The sequence below is a fragment of the Glycine soja genome, chromosome 1 (genome assembly GCF_004193775.1).
Source record: "Glycine soja cultivar W05 chromosome 1, ASM419377v2, whole genome shotgun sequence".
NCBI classification, from domain to species: domain Eukaryota; kingdom Viridiplantae; phylum Streptophyta; class Magnoliopsida; order Fabales; family Fabaceae; genus Glycine; species Glycine soja.
The window spans coordinates 12,090,379-12,102,025 of record NC_041002.1 but is presented as its reverse complement, the minus strand read 5'-3'; the positions used below and the strand labels follow the sequence as shown (position 1 = coordinate 12,102,025).

General features: G+C 34.2%; 1 protein-coding gene across 1 annotated transcript; it reads left to right on the top strand.

Annotated features, from left to right (window-relative positions):
• Nucleotides 1-5,296: 5,296 nt before the first annotated feature.
• On the top strand, nucleotides 5,297-8,561 carry LOC114403708 (actin-related protein 4-like). The gene is made up of 5 exons (XM_028366862.1): nucleotides 5,297-5,427; nucleotides 5,515-5,575; nucleotides 5,672-5,721; nucleotides 7,370-7,539; nucleotides 8,105-8,561. Exons 1-4 carry the CDS (start codon nucleotides 5,381-5,383, stop codon nucleotides 7,503-7,505), a joined length of 294 nt encoding a protein of 97 aa, XP_028222663.1. The 5' UTR covers nucleotides 5,297-5,380; the 3' UTR covers nucleotides 7,506-7,539; nucleotides 8,105-8,561.
• Nucleotides 8,562-11,647: the final 3,086 nt, after the last annotated feature.

Genomic DNA, 11,647 nt, shown 5'->3' with positions numbered 1-11,647 from the left:
CTTGGTCAATTTTCGTACCATCCCCTCCCCCTTTGAAAGGAATTGCCCTCAATTCTTGAATACCATCATCATCTAAATACGGTGAGAGATCTCCAACATTGAAAGTAGCATGTACTCCATATTCTCCGGGCAAATCAATCTTGTATGCATTGTCATTGATCTTTGATATAACTTTGAAAGGACCATCCGCTCTAGGCATGAGCTTATTCTTTCTCTTGCTTGGGAATCTTTCTTTTCTCAAATGGACCCACACAAGATCACCTTCATTGAATAACTTAGGCTTCTTATTCTTGGACCTTTGCTTATAAACTTCATTCACGGCCTTGATTCTTTCTTGCACTTGATTATGTAGCTTGATCATTGCTTTGAGTTTGGCCTCGGCATCTGGATGAACTAACTCCTCTTTTGGCATAACTATCAAATCCAATGGCAAGTAAGGATTCACACCATAAACAACTTCAAAAGGAGAATGATTAGTAGCATATGTAGGGGACCGGTTGTAAGCAAATTCAGCATGGGCTAGCTTCAAGTCCCAATCCTTTTGAGTCTTACTAACCAAACCATGCAGCAAAGTACCAAGAGTTCTATTAGTCACCTCGGTTTGTCCATCGGTTTGAGGGTGATGGGAAGTACTAAACAGCAACTTAGTACCTACTTTCCTCCATAATGTGTTCCAAAAATAACTTAAAAACTTTGAATCACGATCGGAAACAATAGTTTTAGGAACTCCATGTAAACGCACAATCTCACGAAAGTACAAATCAGCAACATTACTAGCATCATCGGTTTTGTGACAAGCTACAAAGTGTGCCATCTTTGAAAACCTATCCACAACCACCATAATAGCATCTTTACCTCGCTGTGTTCGGGGCAAAGCCACAATGAAATCCATACTCACATCCATCCAAGGACCACTAGGCGTTGGCAAGGGAGTATACGCCCCTAGTTTGAAAGAACTCTTTGCCATGTGACAAGTAACACACCTGCTAATGACTTTTTGCACATCTCCTAACATCTTTGGCCAATGAAAGTGTTCCTTCAAAATCTCCAAGGTCTTTGTAATGCCAAAATGACCAGCCAAACCTCCACCATGAGCTTCACGAACTAGTAACTCACGAATTGAATGCCTTGGGATGCAAAGCCGATTCTCCTTGAATAAAAATCCATCTTGCACGATATACTTTCCAAATGCTCCATTCTCACAATTAGAGTATATTTCACCAAAATCCACATCTTCTTTATAATAATCTTTCAAAGTTTCAAAACCAAGTAAACGAGTTTCAAGAATTGAAATTAAAGCATACCTCCTTGAAAGTGCATCAGCCACCACATTACTCTTACCATCCTTGTATTTTGAAGAGAAATTAAAAGATTGAAGAAATTCAACCCATTTAGCATGCCTTGGACTCAACTTCTGCTGCCCATTGATATACTTCAATGACTCATGATCTGAATGCAATATAAAGTGATTAGAACGCAAATAATGATTCCAATGATCAAGAGCTCTCACAATGGCATAGAACTCTTTGTCATAGGTGCAATAGTTCAATCTGGCTCCTCCCAATTTCTCCGAGAAATAAGCTATAGGCCTTTTGTTTTGTATCAAAACAGCCCCAATGCCAACTCCACTAGCATCACATTCAACTTCAAATGGTTGAGTAAAATCGGGTAAAGCTAAAACAGGAGCTTCACAAAGCTTTAACTTAATCAATTCAAAAGCCTTTTGTGCTTGTTCATTCCACCCAAACGCACCCTTCTTCAAACATTCGGTCATAGGACTTGCTATAGTGCTAAAATTCTGGATAAAGCGTCGATAAAATGATGCAAGACCAAGGAAAGATCTCACCTCCGAAACTGTTGTAGGGCTCGGCCAAGTCTTGATAGCATCCACTTTTGTTTGATCAACGGATACTCCATCTTTAGACACCACATATCCAAGAAACACCACACTTTCAACCAAGAAATCACACTTTTCCCTCTTCCCATAGAGTTTTTGTGCTCTTAGGGTCTCAAATATTTGTTTCAAATGAGTGAAATGCTCCTCTATAGATTTGCTATACACCAATATGTCATCAAGATAAACAACAACAAACTTACCCAAAAAAGGCTTGAGTACTTCGTTCATGAGCCTCATAAAGGTGCTAGGTGCATTTGTGAGCCCAAATGGCATAACTAGCCATTCATATAGACCATGCTTAGTCTTGAATGCCGTCTTCCATTCATCACCTTCACGCATTCTGATTTGGTGATATCCACTCCTTAGATCAATTTTTGAGAAGATAACCGATCCATGTAACTCATCAAGCATATCATCTAGTCTTGGAATGGGAAAACGATATTTGATGGTTATGTTGTTCACTGCCCTACTATCAATACACATTCTCCATGAACCATCCTTCTTAGGAACCAACAATGTCGGAACAACACATGGACTCATTGATTCACGCACATAACCCATGCTTATCAATTCTTCAATTTGCCGTTGCAACTCCTTTGTCTCCTCCGGATTACACCTATATGCAGCCTTGTTTGGTAATGGAACTCCCGGAATTAGATCAATTTGATCCTCAATCCCACGGATAGGTGGCAAACCCTTTGGTAGTTCACTTGGAAACACATCTTCATACTCACCCAAAACAGCCTCCAATTGTTGTTTAAAAGGAGTCTCTACATCGTCTTGTCTAGCATTCTTTGCAACCAACACGTAGACTAATTCACCATTATCAATAGCATCCTTCACTTCATTTTCAGTAGCAAACATAGTGAGACTAGGCTTTTTACCTCTTTTTGTAATCATGGAACGGACTTCATTTGATGCCATTGGTTTCAACACAATCCTCTTGCCATTGAAGTTCAATTCATGCTCATTGGACCTTCCTCTATGCGTCACATCCCTATCAAATTGCCAAGGGCGTCCCAAGAGTATGTGACTTGCATCCATAGGTACCACATCACACAAGATTTCATCAACATAAGATCCCATGGTTAATCCCACACGCGTCTGCCTTGTAACATTTATGCTACTTCCATTGTCCAACCAATGTAGCGCATAAGGCTTAGGATGTTTTGTTGTGAGCAATCCTAATTTAGACACCATTTCAGTTGAAGCCGCATTGGTACAACTACCTCCATCCATAATGATACTACACCACTTATCTTTCACTTGACCCTTAGTGTAGAAGATTTGATTTCTTTGATCTCCTTCCACGGGTACAGCCTTGACTTGCAAAGTTCTTAGCATCAAGGTATCATACATGGGAGGTCCATATACTTCTACCTCATCATCATCATCTTCAACAATTTCAACTCCATCACCTTCAATATTGCCACCAGATTCTTCTTCTTCCTTCATCAACTCATCACGCATGCTAATTGCTTCTCGGAGGGTCACAACTCGTTGATTAGGACAAGCCCTAGCAAAGTGTCCAAAGCCTTGACACTTGAAACACCTAACCTTTGACAGATTAGTCTCCTTGGTCGTGGCAATGGGTTGTTTAGGAGCGGTCTCACTTTGTTTCGGTTGATTCTCCATTGGTTTAGTGCTAGGGGCTGGATTTGCACTACCCGACACACCTCCCTTGGACCAACCACTAGAACTCCCAGCATTATATCTACTCTTGTTTTGATTTTCAATCTTCAAACACAAGGTGCACAAAGTGGTGAAATCTGTGTAGTTACATAGCTCAACAGCAAAAGCTATGTTCTTATTCAGCCCACGAAGGAAACGGCTCATTTTTTGCTCTTCATTTTCCTCCACTTCACCCATTAGGCATAGGTTCTCAAACTCATCAATGTATTCAGTAACACTCATTTTGCCTTGCACCAAATCTGCAATCTTTTTATACAAATTCAGTCGGTGATTTGATGGTACATATCTCTTGCGCAACTTCTTCTTCAAGGACTCCCAAGAGTGGATTTTCTCCTTTCCATCTCGTGTCCTTCTAGCCTTCAATCCCTCATACCACAACGATGCACTTTTGCTAAGTTTCAGGATAGCATATTTGCAACGTTTCTCATAATCAAGATCCTTGAAGTCAAACATTCTATCAATCTTGCGCTCCCATTCTAGATAAACCTCCGGGTCTGCACTACCATTAAATTCAGGTAGTTCGGTGATTTTGAACTCATCCACGTTTGGACGTGGTTCACTCCTTCTAGGCCTCCATCGTTCATCTCTCATGTCAACGTTCCTTAAGGCTTCACGCAATTTGTCCATGAAATCATCACTGTTGAAATCCATTGTTGTCACGTAACACGGAATCAGAACCGTGCTCTGATGCCACTAATGATACGAAATCAGAGTGTGGTAACGGAAGCACACAACCAATAACGAAGGTACTAGGTACCACCCTTATTAGTCGAATTCTTTTAAGTATTTTTGGTATTTGTGTGTTTGGGTTTTTACGAAAATCAGCAAGGAAAAATAAGCAATATTAAACTACACCAATAGCTTAATACGAGATTAGCACTCAACACCAATTGAGCTAATCGGACTATTTTCAAGACGACACTTGCAAATAATCGGGCGAAAATGTAAACACAATTTCTAATTGGACTGAATTTGTTCTTGTTTATTGAAATCATCTGCAAATGATCAAATTACATCCATATATGGCCGAAAAACAGTAAGGCCTAATTAAACACAATAAAACTAGTAATAAAATGCAATTAATGACTTTAATGCAATCAGCTCATGATATTCCTTTTCCATAATTAGCCACACGCCTATTTAAGGCCTTGAATGTCCCATTTATGCTTCTTTTGTAACCATCTTGGAAAGGTTTTGAATGGCTGAATTTTATTTGTCTTAACTGATGAAAATGCTTAAAATAGCCAAGTAATTAAACTCAGCCCTTGATGAGGATTCCAAACAGCCCCCACGCCATTAACTTCCCTTTGAATGTCACTTGTGTTGATTTTCAACTCCTCTTGGTCAATTTTCGTACCAGGTTCCAGCAAGAAAACTATAATGCAATGAAAAGGGTAGAGGAACCATTAAAAAGACCTCACACTAAATGGATTTGTGGAAAATTGTTTTTGATATAGCTTTCTCTATATTTTTTTATCCATGTAACTAACCCTACCTAGTGGAGTAAGTGCATGTTTGGATGGAATTAATTTTGAAGATCATAATTTGAGTGATAGAAAAAAAAAGTTGTTTGTGTTAGTAAGGATTTATGTTGTTGTTGGTCGTTCTTTTCCTATTCTAGTTTTGACCATTTTTCCATTGTATTTTTTTTTATTTTATATACCTTAGGAATTGTTTTATTTGTCACTGGGCACACATTCTGTTTTTTTGGTAGGGAATGACTATTGATTGGGTGTGCTTTCTTTTTTTTTTGGTAGGGAATGCCTATTGATTGATCCTAAAGAGCATCCTATGCTTCTTGCAGAGCCTTCTTCTAACTCTCAACAACAGAGAGAAAGGTATTTTGGTTATAATTTATTGTCTAGAATTAATAGAGCTCAGTTTAAAAGCATCATATGTATGATTCGGTTTTTTAATTTTTGCAGGACAGTAGAGCTTATGTTTGAGAAGTACAAAGCACCTGCATTGTTTTTGGTGAAGAATGTTGTTAGTCCTTCACTGACCTACACCTTCAAAAATAATTTATGTCATGGAGTGAGGATGAAAAACTACTGATGGGTTCTGACTTGTCTTAACATACAGGTTCTAACTTCTTTTGCATCAGGGCGTGCTACGTCATTAGTTGTTGATGGGTAAGAGACCATGATGTTACTGAATGGTAGTTTTGTTCTTATTCTGCAGTAGTATCAATATGAACAAAGAACATTGATCTTTCTCTTTGTTTATGTATAGGTGTATATCAATTGCTTACCTTTTAAGATATTATATATGGAAGACCTATGCTGTAGTTGTCTTGTTTAATTATACCTTACATTCTTACCTTTTCCAATTATAGTAGGAGAATGATAGGAATTTGGAATTAGAGAACAAATAATGGAGATCAAGCTCCTAAGAAGCAGAGTTAGCTCTCTATTGAGACTTGAGACTGAAATCAAAGAAAATAATGGGGAATTATGCAGACTCAGAGAATATCCACCACTCCTAAAACCTCTCGACCTTTAAATTCTTGCCTATTTCTTTAAAATTCTCTCCTCTCACTTTATCCTTACATCCAAGCGAATGGCATTAGACTTTGCTTTAGTAGCAGGATCAAAGCGAATGGCACATAATAAAATTATACTTTTTTATTTCGGTTCTAGAATAGAAATTCTTACAATTATAATAGTTAACTGTGAGAAATAAAATATCAGGAGGTATTTTACTTATTCTGATTCATTGTTAAATAAATGAGTAAACTGTGTACCTTAAGTTGGGGAATAACAATCTGAAAGTTTCTTTATTATATATATGTTAACATGTCTAAAGATTGTTGTTTTCCTGCTTGACCATTTTAAACTGGGTTTGGACATTGGCAATGTTCCATTCCAAAAAGTGGAATGAGTTAAGCAACATTTTGAATACATCGGAGGAGGAGGCTGAGATGGATAAAAGTTGAATTTCTACTATTTAAGACAAACACAGTGGATTAGGTATTTGGGTGGACCTTTAAGCATATGAGATTAAGAATTCAATTGAAAAAACTGAAAAAGGGAGAGAGAAATAGTTAACTTTTAAAGTTCAATATTTGTTATTACTTCTAATATGTCCCTATAACATGCCAGACATTGCCGATAAGATGTTTTCTTCATTATTCCATTGTTTTCAGTGGTGGAGGATCAATTACAGTTGCACCAGTACATGATGGTTATGTTCTTCAAAATTTATCTAATCAATCTTTTTTTCATCTTATTATTATTATTATTAACCAATACAATATATTATTATACTAACATTTCTTCAAAAGATTAAAACAATCTAATATATTTTAAAATAATTTAATCTATTTTATCTTTTACTAAAAAATATATTTAGATAATTTTTATCTAAATAATTATTGAATAGTTTTTAGAATGCTATAAATAAGAACTCAAAGCAAACTTTTGATGAAAATTTTGTTTACTTTAAACGGGAGAATCTCTCTCTTTCAGTGTGTGAATGTGCAGAGCATTGTTTGGTGTTATTGCATATTGCACGTCCTGATAAATTTGTTATGCATATTAGGTTTAACTACCAATTACAACTGTGATAATAATCTTTAACGTTGATTTTACGTATCCAGTTAATTAATTTAGGTCCTTAAACAAATTTTGGTATTGTTTTACCTTTTACTTTTGTTAAGTGAGATTTTTTTTTTCAGTTTTATTGAATTCAAAAGGCAGATTTTAACAAATAATTGCAATGCTAAAAAAAGTTAAAAAGTTTATTTATTGATAAATTTACTTGGAGGAGAATTTCTTACAGGTTGAGAGTGCACGTGGCTTATGAAAAACTTTTAATTAGGAAGCACAAGTTGATTTTGCTTGGAGGAGAATTTCTTACAGATTGCTTGATGAAAAGCTTGGAAAGCAAGGGTATTATGGAGGGTGACAAACATTAGTCTTTATTTTTATCAGTGATCTTCTGAAATAAAGGTACTGTGTTTTAATCTGCCTGAGATTTCCCCCCTTTTAATTGCCATAGATAAAACCACGATATTCCTTTAGGAGAAAGGAAATACGTCCCGGAGAGTTTCAGGTATAATTTGTTTCTATTTTAATGACCTATGAGTAACAATTTTTTAATTCCATTATCTTGCAATCATTAAAGTGTGAGGCACCATACTTGTTCTGTTGTTTTCATTAAACTTTGAACATGGCCAGGATGAGGTTCCATCCCATGTGTATTATATGTACTGTTTGTGCCTCCAGGATTTCTGGATGATTTTAGTACTTCATTTTTCTCATCTCTTTTATTTGAGTGTTCTTCTTGAATCCTTTTCAATCATGGATGAAATTCGATAAAAATTGCATGTGTCAGTATACTGCTGCTAGTGACATGAGCTGAATAACTTACCTCTTGGTTGATCTACTAGAATTAGGTTCTTTCTCTCTGTATGCATATGATGGTTTGTTTACTTGAATAATTTACTCGAATGTTGGTTTTTCTATAATTTATTGTCTGTTGTTGTTTTGTTATGTGTTTGTTTTTATTATGCAGGACAATTGAAATTGGAGCTGACATATTTAAGATTCCAGAACACTCAAAAACTGTCTTAGTTGGTATGACATTTTAAGACGGTTGCGTGTCATAACTATCTTAGATTGCTTGATATACTAAGACGGTTATAGAACCATCATCATAGAGTAATGACTCATTTACGACGCTTGTTTCGACGACAATTCAAAACTGTCGTAAAGAAGTCCAAATAAACCGACTTAGAAGAACATTTTTTTAGTAGTGACCATCTTAAAAACTTTAAGACGATCCTAACCTCAAGACCGTCTTAGAATGTAGTACATTCAAAGACGTACATTCTAAGATGATCGTCTTGAACCGTCGTCGTAGATCCATTAACTTTTTACGACACGCGGTACAACGACGTCGCGTAACCGGTGTAATATGTTAAAATAACTATGGTTGTCTATATATGAAAACGACAAAGAGTTAACATGCGTAATATTTGAAAAATACAGGGTGCATGTATAATATAGGATATAATTAAGGGGTGCGCATATAATTATGTTAGAGATAATTTCGGGATTCAATTTTTAAAATTGAACGTAACTTGCCATTATTACGGGAGCTGTTAAAGAAATCGTTTTAAATGGTGGGTGGGGGGAAGAGATCTTTTGCAATTTGAATGATTAAAACACAGAGTGTCATTATAACTTACAAAAAAAGATATTTCGTGTTATATATAGAGAGAGGTGGGTACGTGGATATTATCCGCTTTAACTGCTGTTAACAATTTACACATGAATCCTTTTCATTGAAGTAAACAGACCTCAAACGTGCTGAAATTTTCCTACTATTTTATAGAGTTATATAAAAAAAAAGGAACAGAAATTCAACTATTTATTAAGTATAATAAAGACTAACAGAAAGATGTTAAGAAAATTTAGCATTATTTATGAAAATTAGAAAAATGAGTTCTGTAAGTCATCGTAATTAGATATTTCAATTATAATATCAAGAAGGATATATTATACAATAACGAAACCCACTAGAGTCAATCTAGAAAGAAAGTTTGCCTAACCTACACAAGATCCTAATAATATATTTTATAGAAAGGAAATATTTTGATGTTCCAAAATCATGATTCTCTTTATTCTTAGTAATAATTAAGATATATTTGGTTAACCACAAATATTTTTAAATTTTTTTTGACAATCAAAGAATAATACGATATTTTTATTAAAAATTTTAATTATTTATCACATTAAATGATCTAATTATTAAAGTAACATGATATTATTATCAAAATAAAACTTTTTTTTAACTTGACAAAGTTAAATTCATATCTCTCCCATCAATTTTGCGGGAAACATTACTAAAAAATAAGAACTTTTCTTGTAAATATTATTTTTTTAAAAAAATAAACTAGACATGACAAATAAATATTCTCAACTTTAAACTCTCGGAAAACTAAATAAATTTTTGTACTAAACTTCCCGTAATTTCAAATTGTTACTGCCATTATATATAATATAAAAGTTATATAAGAACAAATCAAATGTTGCATAACATTTTGTTTATGACCGGCCTAAAGAACCCAATAACTTGACCTAAGTCACCATGCATATATCCTTCGTTCATCACTCTTTTTTTTATATCGCGATCGAATTGGTTCATCACTCCGACTTAATACCCATATCATATGACTGAGATCCATCTTTAATTAGACAGAAATTGAGCACCAACTTACATGTTGAATGACGGACACTTCTTCTTCTAGGAACAAAATTATTTCTTTAAATATCAGAAGGAAGTAGATCTCTGATCAATTTCATGACATACTAGCTAGTTAAAAAAGCAAAACCCACATTTTTTTTTAACTTCAATCAACGCACATCAATTTCATAACGATGTCAAACCAAACATGAAAGAAGTAACTTGGGAGTGTTTGGAACTTCACCCATGTGACTCTCCTAATCTAATATTTCCATTTCGACTAGATCAATATTGAATAAAAAATTAAATAAAATTGTTTCATCTTAAAATTTAATTGTTAAAACTCAACCTCAAAAATTAATTCATAGGATGAGATTGAGTTTCTCCATTTGTCATATATATTATCTTAACACTATTTTTAATGAATGTGAAACTCAAATTCTTTTTTAATACACCACTACATACTCAACACTATTAGGCTTTATTATCCCTAAAAGTGTGTTTTAGATTATTTCGTTGCAAAGCTAAAAAAAACTCCCTTTAATTTTTAAGAATATTTTATAAAAGTTAAATGAGGTCAAACATGTTCTTAGCATGCATGATTATAGATTTTTTCTTTATCCTAAAAAAGCTTAGGTGAGTTGGATCTTGGGAACTTGTCATGACAAACTTTAAGATTCAATAAACATTTACAAAAATACAATTACAAATTATGCACCAACAAGATTCTCACATTGGCAATCAGTATCGAACTTACATTCTACATTCTTATATGATATATATGAGTTTGTTTCTTATCGACTAGACCACTTCTTTCGTATAATTTTTTTTTCATGTAATCCTTCTTTTTTATGAAATGTTTTCTCATAATAAAATATAAATGTATTAAAATATGATCAGTGAGTGGGAAATTATCTAGGTTTAAATGTGTTTTAACTTCTTAATTATTATAAACATGATGAATTTTTATTTGAGTGCTTCAACACATTTTGTTGGTTTTAATTCTTATAATTTCTGTAAGAAAATAATTCTTATTATCGTTTAATGATTTCGTAACATGTATCTATGTATCATGCCAGTAACTATTTTAAGAGGGTTACGATGTCACATATAGAAACATGTCAAGCCATCAATAAATGGTAATATATCAGAAGTGTTGGTAGGCGAAATTCGTTGACGAGTTCCTCAAATTATGCAAAGTCAGGAGCTGATTAGCAAGGTTGGTGGGCTTCCTCCGGAGGTTAGAGTGGCGGATGCAGATATTAGACGGAAACCACCCATGGAGGGATCCATTAAAGTTAATACCCATGGTCGCCATAATTCGCAATTTGTAGTAGGATTCGCAGCGCGCATTGGTAGATGTTCAGCAGTTGCCGCTATAGAAAAAGGAATCAAAAGGATTATGTGTTTCTTATTATGCCAATTAACAAATTACAGTCGCATTATATAGAGGAGCTGTTGTTACAAGGAAATAAAATAAAAACAATTTTGAAGAAAATATTGCTAATTGATACAATACTTATTTATAGAAGATAACTGCAAATATATGGTTTCTGTTAATTAATACAGCATTGATTTATTTTTGAACTTCTTCTGGTTTTCCTTCAATAAATTTTTTCTTCTTTCCTTCAATACTCCCCCTCAAGCTGGTTCAAGGGGATTGATTGAGCCAAACTTGGCAACACCTTAGTTTGTGTTTGGATGAAGGATTTAAATTTTTTTAGAAAATTTAAATACACTAACATTTTAATTACCTTGATTTAAATTCCTTTTATTTTATAAATATTTTATTTGGATCAAGCAATCCAATTTATTTTATATTAATTTTTTTGTTTGGATAAAGTAATTTAATTTCAATGAAATTCAAAT